We start from the raw sequence: 23,516 nt of genomic DNA, 5'->3' as shown, positions 1-23,516 counted from the left end.
GTAAAAATTCTTAAACTCCTTTAGTAAATGTAGCCTCCATGTGTACCTTAGGACAGAGGCAGAGATGTAATGGGGGGGGGGGGGGATTTACTACAACTGGAGCAGTCAGACTCTGGAGCAGCTGTGCATACTAACCAATCATCGCTAGCGGGGGGGGGGGGGATTGGCGCCCCCATCCCCGGCGTCGGTGGGAGGAATGGCGCCCCCATCCCCGGCGTCGGTGGGAGGAATGGCGCCCCCATCCCCGGCGTCGGTGGGAGGAATGGCGCCCCCAATCCCCGGCGTCGGTGGGAGGAATGGCGCCCCCAATCCCCGGCGTCGGTGGGAGGAATGGCGCCCCCAATCCCCGGCGTCGGTGGGAGGAATGGCGCCCCCAATCCCCGGCGTCGGTGGGAGGAATGGCGCCCCCAATCCCCGGCGTCGGTGGGAGGAATGGCGCCCCCAATCCCCGGCGTCGGTGGGAGGAATGGCGCCCCCAATCCCCGGCGTCGGTGGGAGGAATGGCGCCCCCAATCCCCGGCGTCGGTGGGAGGAATGGCGCCCCCAATCCCCGGCGTCGGTGGGAGGAATGGCGCCCCCAATCCCCGGCGTCGGTGGGAGGAATGGCGCCCCCATCCCCGGCGTCGGTGGGAGGAATGGCGCCCCCATCCCCGGCGTCGGTGGGAGGAATGGCGCCCCCAATTCCCGGCGTCGGTGGGAGGAATGGCGCCCCCAATCCCCGGCGTCGGTGGGAGGAATGGCGCCCCCAATCCCCGGCGTCGGTGGGAGGAATGGCGCCCCAATCCCCGGCGTCGGTGGGAGGAATGGCGCCCCAATCCCCGGCGTCGGTGGGAGGAATGGCGCCCCAATCCCCGGCGTCGGTGGGAGGAATGGCGCCCCATTGCTTGTGTTGGTGGAAGGAATGGTGCCCCAAGGGCCGAATAAAGGCAAGCAAAGGGGCCACATCCGACCTGTGGGCTGCAGTTTGGAGACCACCGGCCTAAGCTATAAATTGCTGGAGAGCCAAAGACTGAGCACCATAGCCATAAAATAAATAAATAAAAATCACTAAACTACAATCTAAAAATATACATAGAAATCTAAAAATCTGCCGGAATTAGCGATTTGTTGCCACAATGGATTTCCGATACAAAACCACTCGTGTTAAATATTCGTCGCCCTTCATATCACTTTATGTGAAAAGGAGGAACATTTTTTCCCCTTCCATTCCTCCTCATCGTTGGTCAGTGAAGGAGATGAAGACATTTAAATTCTAAAACTCAAACAATTTTTCTTCACCTGGATACAATTTTTTATTTTCTGGTCTTTAGAAAAGTCCCGTCCAGAGCAGGCGGGATCCCCGCACAGATGTTTGCATAGTTTTACTGAACTTCCTCAGGAAGCGACTTCCACGGCTCGGCCTGTTCCTGGGGCTGTAGAATGAACTCCGGAGTTTTCCCATGTCGTGGGGCCCCCCGACTCCAAGAACCACTTAAAGGGGCAGTCCGCCCACACAAACTTCTCTTCATCTCATGTTGGAATATTCTGATTGGTTGATGGTGCGCCTCCCAATGCAATGCTTTGGTAAATATGTCCATTGTTACCTAGTCAGGCTCAAAAAAAAAAACTAAAAAAAAAAAAAAAAAAAAAAAAAAAGGAAGACCAGTCCATGAAGGTCAACCAACAGAGAACCTCCATATATACCACCCTATACCTACAGGTCCAAATATCGTCCTTCATGAAAAGAGGAAATCCTCCAGATCAGCCAATCTCAGCCAGGATTGTAGTCCAGCAGGCAGGGTGGAAAGAGGCGTGGTCTGAAGTCCACCAAAGACAGAGAGGGGCGGGGAGAGGCGGAGTTCTGTAGTCCAGCAGCAAAGACAGAGAGGGGCAGGGAGAGGCAGAGTTCTGTAGTCCAGCAGGCAGGAGGGAGGGGCTGGGAGAGGCAGAGTTCTGTAGTCCAGCAGGCAGGAGGGAGGGGGAGTTCTGTAGGCCAGCAGGCAGGAGGGAGTGGGGCGGGGAGAGGCGGAGTTCTGTAGGCCAGCAGGCAGGAGGGAGGGGCTGGGAGAGGCAGAGTTCTGTAGGCCAGCAGGCAGGAGGGAGAGGGGTGGGGAGAGGCAGAGTTCTGTAGTCCAGCAGGCAGGAGGGAGTGGGGCTGGGAGAGGCGGAGTTCTGTAGGCCAGCAGGCAGGAGGGAGGGGCTGGGAGAGGCGGAGTTCTGTAGATCAGCAGGCAGGAGGGGGGGGCTGGGAGAGGCAGAGTTCTGTAGTCCAGCAGGCAGGAGGGAGAAGGACAGGGAGAGGCAGAGTTCTGTAGTCCAGCAGGCAGGAGGGAGAGGGGCAGGGAGAGGCAGAGTTCTGTAGTCCAGCAGGCAGGAGGGAAAGGGGCAGGGTGAGGCAGAGTTCTGTAGTCCAGCAGGCAGGAGGGAGAGGGGCGGGGAGAGGCAGAGTTCTGTAGTCCAGCAGGCAGGAGGGAGTGGGGCAGGGAGAGGCGAAGTTCTGTAGGCCAGCAGGCAGGAGGGAGGGGCTGGGAGAGGCGGAGTTCTGTAGACCAGCAGGCAGGAGGGGGGGCTGGGAGAGGCAGAGTTCTGTAGTCCAGCAGGCAGGATGGAGAGGGACAGGGAGAGGCAGAGTTCTGTAGTCCAGCAGGCAGGACGGGGAGAGGCAGAGTTCTGTAGTCCAGCAGGCAGGACGGAGAGGGTCGGGGAGAGGCAGAGTTCTGTAGTCCAGCAGGCAGGACAGAGAGGGGCGGGGAGAGGCAGAGTTCTGTAGTCCAGCAGGCAGGACAGAGAGGGGCGGGGAGAGGCAGAGTTCTGTAGTCCAGCAGGCAGGACAGAGAGGGGCGGGGAGAGGCAGAATTCTGTAGTCCAGCAGGCAGGATGGAGAGGTAGGAGTTCTGTAGTCCAGCAGGCAGGAGGAAGAAGGGCGTGGAGAGGCAGAGTTCTGTAGTCCAGCAGGCAGGAGGGAGAGGGGCTGGGAGAGGTGGAGTTCTGTAGACCAGCAGGCAGGAGGGACAGGGTCTGGGAGAGGCAGTGTTTTGTAGTCCAGCAGGCAGGAGGGAGGGGCTGGGAGAGGCGGAGTTCTGTAGACCAGCAGGCAGGAGGGGGAAGGGCGGGGAGAGGCGGAGTTCTGTAGACCAGCAGGCAGGAGGGAGAAGGGCGGGGAGAGGCGGAGTTCTGTAGACCAGCAGGCAGGAGGGAGAAGGGCGGGGAGAGGTGGAGTTCTGTAGACCAGCAGGCAGGACGGACAGGGTCTGGGAGAGGCGGAGTTCTGTAGTCCAGCAGGCAGGAGGGAGAAGGGCGGGGAGAGGCGGAGTTCTGTAGACCAGCAGACATGACTGACCACACTGGTCAGGATTTCAGAGCAGAAAAGGCACGGTGTTGTCAGCCTAAACAGGAAGTCAGGAGGTCACTGGATTTCTTGCAGAGCAAACAGAACCGTATTACAGAGCTTTTTATTTTTTGTCAGGGGAGGGCTGGTTTAGGAGAAACATTCCAGTAATAATAAAGCAGCGCTTGCTCGCTGTCTATCCAGATCTGCTGTGCCGGGTTCCAAGGATCAGTTCCGGCTGAAGATTTGTACTTGTCCGTGGAAGGTATTTGACTCGCGGTGAATAACGATCGTATTGTTGGGTTATGACCCAGATATTGTAAAAAGGACGCGGCGATCTGAGCGCGGAGGTCACGCGGCGTATTGAGGCGTTCAGCCTTTCATTTACACATTCAATAAAAGCTTTCAGCCGCTTTGTGTTCTATTTATTGATCCCACAGCCGGGATATTAGAGACATTACTGGAGAACGGAGGGACAGCGCTCTCCCCAAACGGCAATCACTGTCTGCGCCGAGGCCCCTGTGCTCCCGGAATAATCACCGAATGCCACAGAAAAGAGGAACCGGTTCAGAACTTCTGTGGGGGAAAAAAAAAAAGAAAAAAAGAGAAAGCCAATGCTTCCTGAAAACGGCAGCTGTCTGGCTTTTAAGCTAATCCTCTGGATTCAGTACAGGGATGGCGACCCGGAACATGTATGCAGGTAAGGAGTGCCGACCGATGGCTCAAAAAAAAAAAAAATAAAAAAAAAATGAAACTAAAGGATCAGCATGACTGCCAGGCAGAGCGCATTTTCAGTAGGATAGTAGTAATGGCAGTCAATGCATGTAGAATTAAAAAAAAAAAAAAAAAAAAAAAAACTTCTATCAAAATGGGAAAAATTTCTTCTGGCACCAAACGACTTCCATAAAACAACAGAAGCCGTTCTACCGCAAACTACCGGAAACCGGAGCGCTGGTCCTCGAATACAATGAAGCCAGCTACTCGGTAACATCCATTGCAAAAATTCTTCATTGGCTGCATGCCAGGATACAGCAGTAATGGGCTAACGCGTTTCGGCCAAAGCCTTACTCATAGCATGAGCATGCAGCGAGTACGGCTTTGGCCAAAACACAGTAACGCGTTTCTGCTGTATCCTGCCATGTACCCAATAAAGAATTGTTACAATGAAGCCAGCTATTCGGTAACATCCATTGCATCAGAGGACTTCTTCCAGTCAAGTAATTATAAAAGTAAAGTATCACCAGCCATCACTTTCACCTCTCCTTATAGTGTGTGTACTCCCCAACAATGAATCCCCATCTTTAAATATTCCATTAAAAGCTTCTTGTGATATCACTTTGTTACATTTAAAAAATACCTATTGATCCTGTGAGAAATCCAGTAAGCTGATCACTTCCTGTGTTCTCCGACATCTGTTAAATCCCCTTTGTCTGCACCAGAGACCTTTTACAAGGCAATATCTGCAAAGTAGCAGTGACATCATCACTGGGCTGTACATAGCCTGTGCAGAGAGCAGACCTGGAGAAGGTGCCCCATCATTGGTGTCAGCAAGGGCCCCCCCCCCCCCAAATCCTAAAACTTCACCAGCCGCCACTGCTAGGAACGCCCACTCCTCCAGACTGACACCCACCCAGCAAGGCATTTTGATATTTGCATAACTCCTCCCACTGCTTGCATCAGGACTGAGGGCTCCAGGGAAGGCAATATATCAGCAGATTAAACTTCAATTGGTTGTAAAGGCAGAAGGTTTTTTTTTTTTTTTTTTTTTTCTTAGTGCATTAAGCCTTCTGTGTGCAGCAGCCCCCATAATACTTACCCGAGGTCCTTCTAGATCCAGCGATGTTGTAGGAGTGTCTCGGCTGCCTGAGACTCCTCTCCTCATTGGCTGAGACAGCAGTGCTGCACCATTGGCTCCCATTGCGGTCAGTCAGCCAATGGGGAATGAAAGGGGGTGGGGCCAGGCGGCAGCTCCATGTGTGAATGGACACAGGGAGACAGGGAGCTGTGGCTCAGCTCGCGTGCCCCCCCATAGCAAGCTGCTTGCTGTGGGGGGCACTGAACAAGAGGGAGGGGCCCAGGAACTCCAGCCAGGGACCCCAGAAGAGGAGGATCCGGGCTGCTCTTTGCAAAACCAACTGCACAGAGGAGGGTATAACAAATATAACTTTTTTTTTTTTAATTAAAAATAACAAACATAACGAGACTTTAGTATCACTTTCAGTTTTAAAATCAACCTGTAAAATTTCAAGCAAGAATTGTCACCGGGACACAGGAGGTGAATCTCCCCAGCGGGGACACAAGACCTGACAGAGGCTCTAACTCCTTGAAAACATCTTTTTTAGACGCCCTTCAGGGTGGATTCACACCCTTCGTGTGTCATGAATCTAAGAAGTCTTCTTTGTAGAACACAGAGGCCCATTCATCAACAACTTCACAGAAAGAGTCCAGAAAAAAAAAATAAAAAAAATTTCAACTGGAGGAAAAAAAAAAAAAAAAAGTCAATAATTGGGAGTGTGGACGGTTTGCGGTTCCTTTCTCCAGCTCCAGAGACTAATTGCTTTATTTTGAGCACTTCGCAGCCTCCAGGAGTCACCTTGAGCGGCTCAGCGTGGCCTCGGTGTAAAAATAACCGCTCGATGTGAGGCCGGGCCCTTTCCGCAGCTCCCATGGAGGGGCCCCCCCGAGCCGTCTTCTTCCATCCAAGGCCTCGGAGCTTCTGGTTCAGATTAAGGAATTTTGGAGGTTTTAAGCTTCCTAGGCCGGGATTTATCGAAATAAAAACACGTCAAAGTCTGGAGGAGCGCCGCGCTGCCAACAGCCAGAGAAGATGGTGGGAGGGCGGCGAGAGAACAAAGCCGGAGAGTGGCGAGTGTCCCCGGGCTACGCGGAGGGATGGCCAACTTCATCTGATGGGATCAACTTCTGTTTTCCCCCCTCAGGTCTGAGAAATGGAGATAAGGGATCAAATATTAGGAGGGCTTAATGGTCCTCTGAGAAGTCCTAAGCTTAACGTTTAGAGGAAAAAAAAAAACCTTCTGGTTTGCGTTTCTGATTGGAGCTTTCTGGCAGAAACAAAAAAAAAAAAAAAAAAAAAAAAAAAAAAAAAAAACGCAAAAACTCTCCTTAACCATCTCCAAAAAATATGCTCTATATGAGCGCCTTTTTCTGCCAAGGGGAAGTGGCGTTTTTCAGCTCAGCGCACATGGAGCCCAAGAGAGACGCCGGGTAATAGAAGGAACTGCTGAACTTACATAAATTGGGGACTTACCTAAATTCTGTGCACTGGGGAAAGTTCCGTAGACCTCATAACATGAAAGGGAAAACCCCCCAACAAATCTCAATATATTCAAAGTCCTGATATTTGAGGTACACAGATGGAGATTTCTTCATCGTCAACCCGTCTACAGTGTAAATAGTAATAAATATCCAAACTTTATAAGAATGAGTGAGCAGATGTCAGTCAATACAGATATCACAGCAGGGGCGGATCCGTGGGGGGGGGGGGGGGGGCAACGGGGCAATTGCCCAGTCCGAGAATGCGGGTGAGAGCGTGGCCGGCTCAGTCGTTTGGGGGGCAGGGCGCGTGAGAGCGCGGGCGGCTCGGTCGGTGAGCGGGCGAGCAGCTGGGCGGCTCGATGTGTGAGCGGGCTGCTGGCCAATCAGGGAGCCGGCCGCCCTGCATCCCTACAGTTCTGCCCTCACTGGGCAGGCAGCCACGGGCAGCAGAGAGATGGGTGGCCTGACTCTGGGACACAGCAAGAGACCACCTTAGCAGGAAAGTGACACAGCAAGTGACAATCTGCAAGGTGTGGCAGGTGACATGGCAAGTGACTCGCTCAAGGCTCTCACCGATTCTGCACTATGGTCAGTTGAACTATTTTATATAACAATGTAATAATAGAAATAATGCGCTTCAATCATCCTGACACCATAACAACCATGGTGCCGTGATGATTGAAGTGCTAACACCAACCATTTCCCTGAAAAAAAAATAAATCTTATTTTCTAGTAGTGCTCCTCCAGAGACTAGACTCCGGACCCACCCCTGTATAACAGAAACATCACTAAGAATGCAGCCTATCCATTCACTAGAGAGCGATGACATCACTGAGAATGCAGCCTATCCAATCACTAGAGAGCGATGACATCACTGAGAATGTAGAATATCCATTCACTAGAGAGCGATGACATCACTGAGAATGCAGCCTATCCATTCACTAGAGAGCGATGACATCACTGAGAATGCAGCCTATCCAATCACTAGAGAGCGATGACATCACTGAGAATGCAGCCTATCCAATCACTAGAGAACGATGACATCACTGAGAATGCAGCCTATCCAATCACTAGAGAGCGGTGACATCACTGAGAATGCAGCCTATCCAATCACTAGAGAGCGGTGACATCACTGAGAATGCAGCCTATCCAATCACTAGAGAGCGATGACATCACTGAGAATGCAGCCTATCCAATCACTAGAGAGCGATGACATCACTGAGAATGCAGCCTATCCAATCACTAGAGAGGTGACATCACTGAGAATTTTTTTTAAAGGGAACTAGCATGTATCAATCACGAGACATGGCCCCATTGAGATGAATGGGGGAGCTTGACAAGTGGCATGGCCAACATGGCAACCCTCTCTGGCCATATGGTAATTTTTTTAGGTGGGTGCTTGAGGGGGGGGTGGGAGGTAAAACTGCAGCCTCAACCGCCTGGCATCCAAGTGTAAAAGAAGTCTAAAAATTCTCTTCAGGCCCCTTTCACACTTGTGCGAAACTTGTGAAAAAAAAAAAAAAAAAAAAAAAAAAAAAAAAACGCACAATTTTGCAGGGATTTTTTTGCCGCGACTTGAAGCAATGCCTGTGAAATCTTGAGATCTATGGACCCCGAGTCGCATCAAAAGTTAAGCCAAAGTAGTGCAGACATTACTTTGAAGTCGCACAGATATGAACGGTACCCATTGGAAATCATGGGGGGGGGGTAGTCATGCCACTTCGCAGTCCCAAGTCGCAGGACGAGTTGCACAAGTGTGAAAAGGGGTCTCAGGGATACCCTAGACAAAATAAAAGAAAAAAAAAAAAAAAAGCATTTAATTATAGCAGTAGCAGTGTGAAGTAGATTTTTAAGTTTCCCAGAGCTCAGCTTCAACGCAATTGTGAAGGAAAGAAAAAAAAATAAATAAATTTTGTAACTTCTCCAGATACAGCCTATTTCCCAGCAAAGCCCCCCCCCCCCCTCGCTTCTTAGCCACTACCAGAATAGCAGAAGGATAGAGAAAATTATATTATAGATAGATGTGACTTCCAGCTAATGATTGTAACTCCTCAAATAAACGTTAAGGCTATGTTTCCACTATTGCGTCCCCAAAGTCGCGCGATTTTGCCGCGATTTTTTACCGCGATTTTACCGCAACTTTTTACCGCGATTTGAAGCAATGCCTGTGTCTATGGACCTCAAGTCGCATCAAAGTGGGACCAAAGTAGTGCAGGAACTACTTTGAAGTCGCTGCGACTTGAAGTCGCACAGATATGAACGGTACTCATTGGAAATCATGGGGTACAATTTGTCATGCGACTTTTCAGTCCCAAGTCGCATGAAAAGTCGCACTAGTGGAAACATAGCCTTACTCTACAAAATACAGACGTGTTCCTATTCATGTAAACAAAGCCACCAAAAGATAACGGCGCTCATAAATCATTAACCGGATTGTTTGGAACTAACGGACGCGGCAACAGATGGAATAGAGAAAAGCATTAAAATTGTGCATTTCACACTCAATACAGTATTAAAGAAAAAAAAAAAAAAAAAAAAACACAACAGGGACTATCCAAATATAAAATAAACTCTCACCACCTGCGGCAGTCAAGGGTTCCCCCAAAGCACCTCCACGTCATACTTCATCAGAAGCTCCTCGGGATATTCCTATCACCCCTCCCAACCAAGATCAATAAGTCAGAGAAGATTGCGGACATCACCCTATACTGTATGCCAACCAATCACCACACACAATGTTTTCTACACTGCAAATAAAAAAAGGTTAGAGAAAAAACTGGTTCAAAAGCTGAACTGAATTTTTTGCTGCATTTTTTTTCCCCCCTTTCCATAAAAGGATTTTTATTCGCTTGCCATTTGTTTTGGAATTCACTAGAAATATGACTTCTCCAGATACAGCCTATTTACCGGCAAAGCCCCCCCCCCCCCCCCTTCTTAGCCAGTCCCAGAATAGAAGAAGGCTATGGCTAATTACTGTCTGTGCTGGCCCAGCTCCTCCACACTTTTATGTAGGTGCCAGGGGAAAGTGAAGGGGAATACTAGAGAGCAGTGCTTCCTAACCACCTGCCAGATTTCTTAAACTTACCACAGTGCCAACAAGCTTCCACAGTGGGCCCCCCCCCCCCCCGACTTCCTGTAGTGGCCCGCAGTGCCCCCGAGAGCCCTAAACCTCTACAGTGACCCCCAGCCTACTTCAGAGCTTCCAGCCATCCATAGTGTCCCCAACCTTTAACATGTCCCACAGTGTGCCCCCCCAACCTCCCATAGTGGTCCACAGTACTCTAGGCCCTCCGAGCCCTCAAGCTCCACAGTGCCTCCAACCTCCCGCAGTGCCCCTCAGCCTGATACAAAGCCTTCACACAACCTTCAACAGTGTACAAAAAGAGCCCCCCCAGACCCTTTCAAAAATCTCATCTCAAGGCCACCAAGTCCCCTATCATATCAAGGCCACCAAGTCTGCTGTAGAGTCTCCCTAACCTACTCCACAAACCCCATTCCCACCACAGTAACACCCAACCCCATCCAGGAGGTTTCATTCCCATACTCTTATTTCTCCAGTATAAACATTTTTTTGGGGAGAGGTGTTGGAAGAGTCACGATCTCAAAAAAAGTTGAGCATCCCTGTTATAGAGTGCCACTTGGGTCTGCTGGAGCTGCTGACATCACATCCAAGATGGCGGCACCCAGCAGCAATCTCAGGGCTTGTGTAGGTCTACACAAGGGAGGATCTTATAGTTAAAAAACATGAATAAAATACATTAAATACACATATAACCTTACGGGAAGATTGCTATTGACAGGGTCTCTAAGGCTTCCCATAGACACCAGACCATGGCCTGATGGAAGGCCATCCTGCTGGGTCTCTTTAAAGAGAAACCATAACAGCCAAAAATATGCCAGTCCCTGTCATAAGCTGTCCCCCCGATTGGTCAGTCTTCGCCTCCTCCTACCTGGAGAGTCTCTGATCTGGCATCAGTAGGTGTACACCAACAGTCCTAACATGTTGAAGAGGGAACGTCCTTCTTCCAGACTGGTAACTCCAGAATTAGGAGGTCTGGAAGTGGACTTGTTTGTAAAGGTTTCGGTCTTGTAAATGGAAGGTCCAACATTCCCATCCTAACCAGCTCCCTTCAAGGAGAACACACACCGAGGCCAATACCCAAATTCTTGCACATGCACCTGGCAGATAAAGGTGTGCAGACCCAATGAAAATGTATATTGAGACAAAGGGCCACGGTGTCTACAGTTAACAGAAGGCCAAATCCCGAGTCTTCTATACAGAGAGTGACACCCGGCGTTCTTCTTTAGGGGAAACACCAAGCAGGAGCGGAAACCTGGCACCCGTCAAAGCCAAAAACGTGAATGACTCCGAGGCAGAAAGTTTAATAGAAGTGGAACGCTGAACAAAGAACGAGGTGTTAGGTGAACTCCGAACAAAAACCCATTCACGGCGAACAAAAAAAAAAAAAAAAAAAAAAACTCCCCCCAGCTCCCAAAACGAGGGCGAGGATGCAGTAAAATGGGCCCATTCTTCTACAATTGGCCACAGGGGATGGGAAGTAGCCAATGGCTGTAAAGCGCCTACCGCAAAAACACACAACTTACCGAGTTTCTCCACCAGCTTCAGCATCACCCCTCCAATGTGCACTTCGCCGGTCACCCTCAGCGTCACATCCCGGTTCATATCCGTCACCAGGATATTTAACTCCCAGGTGCCATCGGCGTAGCAGCCGTCCGGCATACGTATACCGTCCAGAGCCATATTGGTCATCCTGCGGAGAAAGGAAAAGGACAGTCCCGTTAGCCACCTGCACCCAACACCAACATAGGTTTATAGAGAGAAGTGAATTATATCATATTGTTATGTACACTTACAGGTCCGGGAAACAGCACATAAGATCACACAGTTATGGGAATCAATAGGACAAGGGGCAGCATTTACAGTGAGGCTGCCGATTTTGTACGTTTTCCCGCTGACAAAGAAACGATCAGTCTAGAATTTTATTGGTCGGTTTATTATAGCAGCGACAGACAGAACAACAAAAAAAAACAGAAAAACGCATTTATAAAAAAAAAAAGCTATAAAATTGATTTGCATTTTAATGAGTAAAATAAGTATTTGATCCCCGATCAATCAGCAAGATTTCTGGCTCCCAAGTGTCTTCTATACAGGCAACAAGCTGAGATTAGGAGCACTCTTAAAAGGGAGTGCTCCTAATCTCAGCTTGTTACCTGTATAAAAAAGACACCTGTCCACAGAAGCAATCAGATTCCAATCTCTCCACCATGGCCAAGACCAAAGAGCTGTCCAAGGATGTCAGGGACAAGATTGTAGACCTACACAAGGCTGGAATGGGCTACAAGACCATCGCCAAGCAGCTTGGTGAGAGGGTGACAACAGTTGAGATTATTCACAAATGGAAGAAACACAAAATAACTGTCGATCTCCCTCGGTCTGGAGCTCCATACAAGGTCTCACCTGGTGGAGTTTCAATGATCATGAGAACGGTGAGGAATCAGCCCAGAACTACACGGGAGAATCTTGTCAATGATCTCAGCTGGGACCATAGTCACCAAGAAAACAATCGGTAACACACTACACCGTGATCGACTGAAATCCTGCAGAGCCCGCAAGGTCCTCCTGCTCAGGAAATCACATGTACAGGTCCGTCTGAAGATTACTAATGAAGATCGAATGATTCAGAGGAGAACTGGGGGAAAGTGTTGTGGTCAGATGAGACCAAAATCGAGATGTTTGGAGAAGGAGGAATTCTGCTTATGACCCCAAGAACACCATCCCCCACCGTTCTACATGGAGGTCCTATGACCCCCAAGAACACCATCCCCCACCGTCCTTCATGGAGGTCCTACGACCCCAAGAACACCATCCCCCACCGTCCTACATGGAGGTCCTATGACCCCAAGAACACCATCCCCCACCGTCCTACATGGAGGTCCTATGACCCCAAGAACACCATCCCCCACCGTCCTACATGGGGGTCCTATGACCCCAAGAACACCATCCCCCACCGTCATACATGGAGGTGGAAACATTATGCTTTGGGGGTGTTTTCCTGCTAAGGGGACAGGAAAACTTCACCACATCAAAAGGGACGATGGACGGGGCCATGGACCATCAAATCTTGGATGAGAACCTCCTTCCCTCAGCCAGAACATTGAAAATGGGTTTTGGATGGGTATTCCAGCATGACAATGACCCAAAACACACGGCCAAGGCAACAAAGGAGGGGCTCAAGAAGAAGCACATTAAGGTCCTGGAGTAGCCTAGCCAGTCTCCAGACCTTAATATATTGGTTATAATGGTGTTAAAAAAAAACCCTCTATCCTAGATCATATGGTCTCCGGCAACCAGAAGCATTATGGGTGTTTCACACAGGAATGCTGATAAGGCAGTACAGCCAGCCTCCTGTACTGGGTTCAGGCCCCATCAGTTCGAAAAGGGGACACAGGCACAGGGCCAGCTTTACTGTCTTATTGCAGACACCGATCTACTTCCGTCTCCCACTGCAGTGCTGCCAAGCTTCTCCTCCTCTCCCTCCGGCTGAACTGCAAGGGTATTGGTTCTAGCACATGCGCGCCTTCCATCTGCTGTCCGCACCCCCCCCCCCCCCAGTGTGCCCCCATCCCCTGCAGTGCTTCCAGCTTCCCTCTTCTCCCAGCAGCTGCAAGCAAGCACACGGGGGGAGTGATGTAATTTACTGACCCCTTCCTTTTCTAAATGAACACATTAAGCGATCGGAACCAATCACTTCTGTGTCCATTCATCACTGAATCATAGTAAACTGTTTACTATGCTTCCGTTTGCGAATGACCAGGAAGCTTCAGAGCGCTTCCCATTCATTTCATCTGCGCAGCTGAAGCTGTAGAGAAAAAGAACTGATAAATCTATGTCCTCAAAACACTTTTGGCCAGGGGTGGGGGGGCCTGTCAGGTAGGCTGTATGGGGCCCCATGATTTCTAACACATCATTAGACACGGCAGATTTTCTCTTTTTCTGAATCACACAGCTCTGCAGGAAGTTAATCAGAAAAGGCACAATCCGTGTTCAGAACTACTACAAGAGCAAATATGGCTGTCCCCATGTATGTCTAGTTTCTAGAAATACATGGGGGCAGCCATATTTGCTGCCTTAAAACCAGCAAGGCTTAAAACCTATGAAACTGTATACCGATATGTGTCTTCAAAAGATTCAAATAAAAGCCCTCTAGTGTTTTTTTTCCCCTTTTCTTTTATTTTTTTCCGTTTTTTAATTTTTTTTTTTTTTTAAGGTGGAGCTCCCTATACCCAATTGCTGGGGGGCTTCTCAGTACAAATTTGCACATGGGGGGGGGGGGGGGGGGGGGGGGAGGGTTCTAGAAAGTCAAGCTGGGGGTCCAGCAGCTGAATTCCTCACTCCCTGCCCAGAGGTTGTCTATTCCATTGGAGGACATTGCCGGCTGCCAATCCCAGTTGGCTTGCACAGGAACACCTCTATGCACCTCGGGGGTGGGGGACACCTGGATATATGGCGCCAGTCAGAAAGTTAGGACAGAACTCTGGGTAATACGGGGCAAATCCAGGAGGAAAGTTGAAGCCATTTAAATGCTAAAAAAAAGAGAAAAAAAAAAGAAAAGTACGGCCAAAGCTTTTTTTTGCCATACTACTCTTGTGGGTCACAGGACTTGATATTTCTCAGGCCACATTACTTTTGTCCTCCGCTTATAATTGGATGCTGACCTCTATCAGCTGGCAAAGCAGAGCCACTCCAGGCTCTGGAAGGATTCAAACAATATTGTCAGGATCCCGACATTAAATCGGGATCCACCCGGCTGCCTGACTGACCACTGGTTCTGTCTGTCACAAAGCAACTGAGAACCGGAGCCAACCCCCTCCCAGCCCAGCGCTCCAGAGAGAGTGTGGAAGGGGCAGAACAGAGAGCAGTGACTGACGGTCACCACTCTCTGTTCAAAGCAGACCAAGAGCGGAGAGATTAGGAGTCATGTGACCACTCAGTTCCCAGTCTTAGAGCCAACGTGGGACACAACACCTCGTTTTCACCTCGTAGGGGGGGCGGCGCTTCCCTCACGCATGGTAGGTGGGGGGGGGGGGGGGATTCCCTCACGCATGGTAGGTGGGGGGGGGGCGCTTCCCTCACGCATGGTAGGTGGGGGGGGGGCGCTTCCCTCACGCATGGTAGGTGGGGGGGGGGGGCGCTTCCCTCACGCATGGTAGGTGGGGGGGGGGGCGCTTCCCTCACGCATGGTAGGTGGGGGGGGGGGCTTCCCTCACGCATGGTAGGTGGGGGGGGGGCTTCCCTCACGCATGGTAGGTGGGGGGGGGGCGCTTCCCTCACGCATGGTAGGTGGGGGGGGGCTTCCCTCACGCATGGTAGGTGGGGGGGGGCTTCCCTCACGCATGGTAGGTGGGGGGGGGCTTCCCTCACGCATGGTAGGTGGGGGGGGGCTTCCCTCACGCATGGTAGGTGGGGGGGGGCTTCCCTCACGCATGGTAGGTGGGGGGGGGCTTCCCTCACGCATGGTAGGTGGGGGGGCGCTTCCCTCACGCATGGTAGGTGGGGGGGGGCTTCCCTCACGCATGGTAGGTGGGGGGGGGCTTCCCTCACGCATGGTAGGTGGGGGGGGGCTTCCCTCACGCATGGTAGGTGGGGGGGGGGGGGGCTTCCCTCACGCATGGTAGGTGGGGGGGGGCTTCCCTCACGCATGGTAGGTGGGGGGGGGGGGCTTCCCTCACGCATGGTAGGTGGGGGGGGGCTTCCCTCACGCATGGTAGGTGGGGGGGGGGCTTCCCTCACGCATGGTAGGTGGGGGGGGGGCTTCCCTCACGCATGGTAGGTGGGGGGGGGCTTCCCTCACGCATGGTAGGTGGGGGGGGGGCTTCCCTCACGCATGGTAGGTGGGGGGGGGCTTCCTCACGCATGGTAGGTGGGGGGGGGCTTCCCTCACGCATGGTAGGTGGGGGGGGCTTCCCTCACGCATGGTAGGTGGGGGGGGGCTTCCCTCACGCATGGTAGGTGGGGGGGGGCTTCCCTCACGCATGGTAGGTGGGGGGGGGGCTTCCCTCCACGCATGGTAGGTGGGGGGGGGGGGGGCTTCCCTCACGCATGGTAGGTGGGGGGGGGGGGGGCTTCCCTCACGCATGGTAGGTGGGGGGGGGGGCTTCCCTCACGCATGGTAGGTGGGGGGGGGGGCTTCCCTCACGCATGGTAGGTGGGGGGGGGGGGAGCTTCCCTCACGCATGGTAGGTGGGGGGGGGGGGGGGAGAGCTTCCCTCACGCATGGTAGGTGGGGGGGGGGGGGGGAGAGCTTCCCTCACGCATGGTAGGTGGGGGGGGGGGGGGAGAGCTTCCCTCACGCATGGTAGGTGGGGGGGGGGCTTCCCTCACGCATGGTAGGTGGGGGGGGCTTCCCTCACGCATGGTAGGTGGGGGGGGCTTCCCTCACGCATGGTAGGTGGGGGGGGCTTCCCTCACGCATGGTAGGTGGGGGGGGGGGGGCTTCCCTCACGCATGGTAGGTGGGGGGGGGGGGGCTTCCCTCACGCATGGTAGGTGGGGGGGGGGCTTCCCTCACGCATGGTAGGTGGGGGGGGGGAGCTTCCCTCACGGCATGGTAGGTGGGGGGGGCTTCCCTCACGCATGGTAGGGTGGGGGGGGCTTCCCTCACAGATGCTAGGGGGGGGCTTCCCTCACAGATGCTAGGGGGGGGGCTTCCCTCACAGATGCTAGGGGGGGGGGCTTCCCTCACAGATGCTAGGGGGGGGGGGCTTCCCTCACAGATGCTAGGGGGGGGGGGCTTCCCTCACAGATGCTAGGGTGGGGGGGGGGGCTTCCCTCACAGATGCTAGGGTGGGGGGGGGGGCTTCCCTCACAGATGCTAGGGTGGGGGGGGGGGGGGCTTCCCTCACAGATGCTAGGGTGGGGGGGGGGGGGGGCTTCCCTCACAGATGCTAGGGTGGGGGGCTTCCCTCACAGATGCTAGGGTGGAGGGGGGCTTCCCTCACAGATGCTAGGGTGGGGGGGCTTCCCTCACAGATGCTAGGGTGGGGGGGGCTTCCCTCACAGATGCTAGGGTGGGGGGGCTTCCCTCACAGATGCTAGGGTGGGGGTGGGGGGCTCTTCCCTCACAGATGCTAGGGTGGGGGGGGGGGGCTCTTCCCTCACAGATGCTAGGGTGGGGGGGGGCTCTTCCCTCACAGATGCTAGGGTGGGGGGGGGCTCTTCCCTCACAGATGCTAGGGTGGGGGGCTTCACTCGCCTTCCTGATCTGCTTGGCCGTGCGTGTGTGTGTGTTTCCCCCTGTGAAGAATCTTGCACCCCGGAAAGGGAAGTGTCCTTCCTCTTTGGGAGAGGACCATATGACACACCTTAAGAGCACCGTTTTGTTCACATACACATTTGGCGTTATGTTTTTGATCACCACACTATGGGCTTAAAAAAAAAAAAAAAAAGAAGTGGTTCTCCTTCGTTGTGTTAGGGGAAGTCATTCTCAAGCGGGGTTCCTCTAGTGTAGAGGTTAAATATAAAGTTATAAAAAAAAAGTGGAGCAAATAACTGGAGTCTGTACACCACACAATGGGGGTTATTTACGAAAGGCAAATCCACTTTGCACTGCAAGTGCACTTGAAAGTGCAGTCGCTCTAAATCTAAGGGGTCGATCTGAAATGAGGGGAAGCTCTGCTGATTTTATCATCCAATCATGTGCACGCTAAAATGCTGTTTTTTATTTTCCTTGCATGTCCCCCTCAGATCTACAGCGACTGCACTTCCAAGTGCACTTTCCGTGCAAAGTGGATTTTCCTTTAGTAAATAACTCCCAACGTGTATAGTCCCATGCTGCCCAAAAACACGGCAATAATGGTCTCGGTAGGTGGACACAGATGTATCGACCAGGTTTAGTCAAAATAGTAAATTTAATTAGTAATTACATTAAAAGATAGATTATGTATAAATATCAAGTGAAAAAAATGACACCCATCACCCTATAAAAAGACCACGTTCTCTTCCCTACGACCTCAAATGGTAACCACACCATATAGGTATGCGAGTCAAGGACTGAGAAACCCCTTTAACCAATCGACCTCAACGCGCCTTAATGTATGTGTCACCACCCAGAACCGTTATCAGCGGCTGAGGGATGCTAGTAGTCCCAAATACCTTTCATATCTATGCTTCAGCATAGGCCATTGGCCACCACCACTAATATTGGCAGTTCCGGGAGGTGACACATACATTAAGGTGTGTTGAGTCGATGGTTAAGGGGGTTTCTCCGTCCCTGACACCTATATGGGTGGTTAACCATTTGAGGTCGTAGGGAATACATTGTTATTTTATAGGGCGACGGGTGCAATTTTCTCACTTGAGATTAGAACTAATCTACTTTTTAATGTGATTACTAATAATCCAGTCTATTCTGTTGCAGTATCTAGAGGTAGCCACTTATATAGGGAGGTGTCAATGGTGAACATCTGTGTCCACCTATCGAGACCATTATTTCTTCCTCTAGAGCAAGGGTCTCCAAACTACAGCCGCCAGTTGTTCAGGAACTACAATTCCCATCATGCCCAGTCATGTCTGTGAATGTCAGTTTTACAATGCCTCATGGATGTGTAGTTCTGCAACAGCCGAGGTTTGGAGATACCTGCTCTAGGAGGTTGTTGGGGATTCCTTGAGCTGTTGGGCCTCCGATTTAGTGGTGCCTCCAAAGTTCCAGGTCCACTGCCACTAGGTAGAGCCAGCTATATGACACCAATTAACTTTTTAGCTGTCTGTAAGGGTGGCATCTCCCTCACTGGCCAACAATTTAATGGGCAATCCTCCCACAGACCCCCCCCCCCCCCCCCCCAATTAGTGACTTTTAGTCGGGGTTCCCCAAGATCTGAAAATTATTTCGAGGGTTGCTCTGTGGTAAAAAGGTTGAGAAGGGCCGTGTTGGGGCTTTCAATTATATGGGCTGCCCGACATGGCACAACTGGCCAAAAATCATGTACGCAACACAACATGGGCGCAATGGCACCAATGCATGTAACGTTCAGGACTTCTCCAGAGCCTCTCCCATCCTTTGGAATGCTCTACCCCAATCCGTCCAATTTTCTCCTACTTTATCCACTTTCAGACGATCCCTGAAAACCCATCTCTTCAGAGAAGCCTATCTGGCCCCCACCTAACAACTGTACATTTATCTTCTCAATCAGCACATCACCCACAGTTATTACCTCTTGTATCTCTGGACCTTCCCTCTTAGATTGTAAGCTCTAAGGAGCAGGGCCCTCTGAATTCCTCCTGTATTAAAGTGTATTGTATTTGTACTGTCTACCCTCAAGTTGTAAAGTGCTATGTAAACTGTTGGCGCTTTATAAATCCTGTATAATAATAACAACAACATTTACAGCAAATCAATAGTGTGAATGCCCCCCCCCCCCCCAAACTTCTCACCCCTCTACCAAAAAAAAAAAAAAAAAAAAAAAAAAAAAAAAAAAAAAATCGGTTTTAGGTAGACTTACACTTTACATAAAAACCTCATCTTTACTCAGCTGCACAAATATTGATAAAGTGTGAACAAAATCCACAACAAAACTGATACATAATAATAATAATAATAATAATAATTAATAAACAGCAATACCGGATCTCTGTCTGCTGAAAAGACATTTTGGTGACATAAATAAAAGCTCTGTCACTAAAAATAAAAAAAACTCTTTTAACCCTTCGCTAACCACAATGTCACAAATGTGACGATAGCAAAAAGGGGAAGAAGTCTCAGGGATTCCCATTGCTGTGATTTCCACCCGTTCCTCATCCACACCCAGCTCTGCAGACACGGCCCATCGCCGATCCCCTCATCAGCTGCTACCAAACCCAAGAGTCATGATCAACGAAAACCGCAAATCAAGAAATCCATCGTCCCCAGAAAAAAAAAAAAAAAGAGGAAGAAGAGACCCGATGAATCATGCGACTCCATAGAAATAAACACGAATACTCTCACAGGACGCATGGCGCGTCATCGGTCACGAAAAAAATCTTTATACTGAAACCAGGCAGTACACAGAGCGACAGCGGCCAATCCGCTTGCAGCTTTTTTCTTCATTCCTGGGAGTCCGAACCCAAAAAAAAAAAAAATGAATGCGGATTGGCTGCTGTGGGTTACACCACTTTGGTCTTAAAGAGACCTTGTTACCAATTAAAAAAAAAATGCAGGTAAAAGCACAGAAATCGTCATTTTAATGACTTGGCGGCACAGTGGTGTAGTGGGGCAGCACAGTGGTGTAGTGGGGCAGCACAGTGGTGTAGTGGGGCAGCACAGTGGTGTAGTGGGGCAGCACTCTCGCCTAGCAGTAAAAAGGGTCGCTGGTTCGAATCCCAACCACGACACTACCTGCCTGGAGTTTGCATGTTCCCCCTGTGCCTGCGTGGGTTTCCTCCGGGTACTCCGGTTTCCTCCCACACTCCAAAGACATGCTGGGAGGTTAATTGGCTTCTGTCTAAATTGGCCCCAAAATAAGAATGTGACTTAGGGACCTTAGATTGTAAGCTCCTTGAGGGTAGGGACTGATGTGAATGTATATGTAAAGCGCGGTGTAAATTGACAGTACTGTATAAATAATAACAATAATAAATTTTTACACCATTTTTTTTTTCCTTCTTCCTATAAACATTTTTTTTTTTTTTTTTTTTAAGGACTGGCAATGCGATTCTAACCTTGCCGGAGAACACACGCTATAGAAAAAGTGTTAATTCTCCAGCACAGCCCCCTCCCTCCTTGCCTTACACAGCCCGCCCTTCTGGGAATGTCTAATTTACCGTCTGCGCTGGCCTAGCTCCTCTGCCCCACCCCCTTCAACAAAGGGGAATACTAAAGAGCAGGGGTCTCCAAATTATGGCCCTCCACTCGTTCAGGAACTACAATTCCCATCATGCCCAGTCATGTCTGTGAATGTCAAAGTTTTACAATCCCTCATGGGACGCGTAGTTCTGCAACAGCTGGAGGGCCGTAGTTTGGAGATATGACTGCGTGTCATTTGAGTGGCAGCTCTGAGCCCTCTGACATCACATCCAAGATGGCGGCACCCAGCAGCAGTCTCAGGGCTTTTGAATGCCTACATATGGGAGGATTTTACAGCCATGCATTAAATGTGCATATAATACATTGGGAAGAGTGTTAAAATGAATATTCTAGTGACAGGGTCTCTAAGTGCCAATACAACCTTTACGATCAGTTTGGTAAAGTGGGCCAATGAGAACCAAAAACCAGTCCATCAAATAATAAAACACGCTACAGTAGTAGTCTTAAGGGTAAGGGACCAGCGGCGAGCAGTTCACGTCTCCGAGTCATTATATTGCGATATATGATTGCCAGCAAACTAATGCACTAAACCCAGGGGTCTCCAAACTTACTAAAGAAAGGGCTAGTCTACTGTCCTTCAACCTTTAGGGGGGGCCGGACTGTGCCCAGAGGGCGTAAGCAGTAACCAATCTTGGGTATTAGGGGAGAGATAGTGGGCGCCAGTGGCAGCAATCATGCCCCCATCGTGGGCGCCAGTGGCAGCAATCATGCCCCCATCGTGGGCGCCAGTGGCAGCAATCATGAACCCATCGTGGGCGCCAGTGGCAGCAATCATGAACCCATCGTGGGCGCCAGTGGCAGCAATCATGCCCCCATCGTGGGCGCCAGTGGCAGCAATCATGCCTCAAGGGCCAGATAAAAGCAAGAAAAGGGCCGCATCTGGCCCCAGGGCCACAGTTTGGCGACCACTATGCTAAACGATGAACTCTTATTAAATTACAGTAAAAGGTCACCATAGAATGCAGGAGATTTTGGAGCGTGCGTCTCCATCAAAGAACTTATTTTGTGATCAGTTTACTTTATTTGCTGAATGGAGCCCGGCACAGCTCGTGTACACTGGCATTTGAGACCCCATACAAGTCAATGTGAAGGCATGACAACCCACCCCTCCCCCTACGTACACTGGGTCTTTAATGGTCTATTTTGACAGTTTAGGGCACTGACCAGCAAAGTCTACGGTCAGTATTAAAAAGCACAGGTCCACTTTTACCCCTATTAGGTCCACGCAGCGCTAAACCTGAAGGCCTTACGGTCCATTTGTAGCATGTAAATGTGCGATCACCTAAGCTTAAAATTAAAATAAACTTCCCTTTCTTCATTTATACTTAAATACAACTAAAACATTAGAGAGAGAAATAGAGGAGAGAAATAGAGATCTCTCTATCTATATTTTTTTACATAAGGGTATTTGGACTAATAGTTGATTGTTGCAAAATGAATTACTCTGCAAGTTGGTTGAATTACATAAAGTATTAAAAAACACACACACACACACACATATATATATTATATATATATATATAGTCCTGGAGTTCGGCTCCCCTATATAAACAACTTTCTCCACCAAATTGGACTGAACATGTGAACATACGAGCGACAGGAAATTTAGAGTGTAAGCTCTTCTTCACACTTAATAAAACTCCCTCTGAACAGACTGCACCCTATAAAATGCCTAAAAATAAATTCTTAAAAAGTCTTAAAGTGGCTCAGGCAGCCTCTGGGGGGGCCTGTGGGACTACAACTCCCATCTGGCAGAGCATGCCTCGCTCCCTGGATGAAGTTGGATTGCTGGCTGGACTGTGCAGCCCCTCCTAGCTCAGGGCAGCTTCCTCCCCTCCAAGCCCAGGATGGCTCCCTCTCCTCTCCGCAGCCAGCCAGGCACATCATCCATTGTGCTCCTCACATCCTCCTCTCTGGGAATCTCTTCACCTGTTTCCAATCCCAACCAACAAAACCGGTCTGTCTGCTTGCTGGCCGCAATAGAACTTTTCATACAGAGGGATGGTGGGGGTGTAATGGAGCATGAGGCTGGGATGGATAATAAATGCATGCAGGGGCCCACACACACACACTTACCTCTCTGCTTGCACAGTGCTCACCCAGGCTGGACAATGAAGAGGACAGGGCAGGCTGTGTGCAGGGCAGGCTCAGATAATGGAGTCCCCCTGGCTGAGCTCTCCAGGCTGGGATCACGTCACTGCTTCTCAATCTGCTGCAGTCACTCCCCTCCTCTCTCCTCTCTCCTCTCTCCTCTCTCCTCTCTCTCCTCTCCTCTCCTCTCCTCTCTCTCTCCACTTCTCTCCTCTTTTCCTTTATCTCTGCTCAGACTCACAACCGCTAACTGAGCAGCAGCCTGGAGGAGGGGGTGGGGGCAGCAAGACTCAGAGGGGAGCACAGGAGGAGAAAAAAAAAAAAAAAAAAAAAGTTTTCAGGGTCCAGCAAAGTGAGGAAAGTTCGGAGGAGTCTTCAGGCTCTCTGCCCTTTTATGGAAGTGAATAAAAAGCCAGGATTGGAGCCAACATCCGGGCCTCTGAGTGCTGGGATTGGGGGATGGAGGCTCTCCCCTTCTCCCTCTAGGAAGGAAGCAATGCACTCTCTGCAGACTGCTAATCCAGCCACACTCCTTCTGCTTCCTTTCCCCTGTCCAATCAGAGGAGGCGGAGGATGCGAGTCGCCGACTTTGGCAGCGCAGCTCAGCTGTCAATCACCGGCGCTGACGTCACCCGCTCCGCTCTGCGGGGATTCTTCTGATACATTGTAGATGGATAATAAATGTATCAAAAATAGTAGAAGTATCATTTTATTCATGTATCCTATAAATAACAATAGATGTATGATATAATAGATTTATCGTATAAATAATAGATATATCCTATAACACATGTATCATATAATCAATGTATCATAAATAATAGATGTATCCTGTAATTATCTATGTGTCGTATGTATAATAAAAGTATCATATAAAATGTAAATGTACAATATATATGTGTAAAGCCCTGCATAAATTGACAGCGCTATATAAGTACCTGTAATAATAAATAATAATAGATATATCCTATAATACATGTATAA

At 50.4% G+C, this 23,516-nt stretch overlaps 1 protein-coding gene across 5 annotated transcripts in view; it reads right to left on the bottom strand.

Moving 5' to 3' along the window:
* FERMT2 (FERM domain containing kindlin 2) overlaps positions 1–23,078 on the bottom strand; it is a 132,734-nt gene extending 109,656 nt beyond the window's left edge. The window contains exons 1-2 of one of the 5 annotated variants that reach the window (XM_073609677.1): positions 22,518–23,078; positions 11,189–11,355 (exon numbers count right to left, since the gene is read on the bottom strand). In XM_073609677.1, the coding sequence (XP_073465778.1) occupies positions 11,189–11,354 (166 nt within the window). In that variant the 5' untranslated portion in view covers position 11,355; positions 22,518–23,078. Of the gene's footprint in view, positions 1–11,188; positions 11,356–19,223; positions 19,577–22,517 lie in introns of those variants that run through there. The other 4 variants (XM_073609675.1, XM_073609676.1, XM_073609678.1 and 1 more) reach the window with 4 other exon arrangements.
* Positions 23,079–23,516: the final 438 nt, after the last annotated feature.

The sequence above is a fragment of the Aquarana catesbeiana genome, linkage group LG13 (genome assembly GCF_042186555.1).
Source record: "Aquarana catesbeiana isolate 2022-GZ linkage group LG13, ASM4218655v1, whole genome shotgun sequence".
In the NCBI taxonomy this organism is placed as follows: Eukaryota; Metazoa; Chordata; class Amphibia; order Anura; family Ranidae; genus Aquarana; species Aquarana catesbeiana.
The sequence above is the reverse complement of the archived record's forward strand: the minus strand, read 5'-3'. Positions and strand labels throughout refer to the sequence as shown.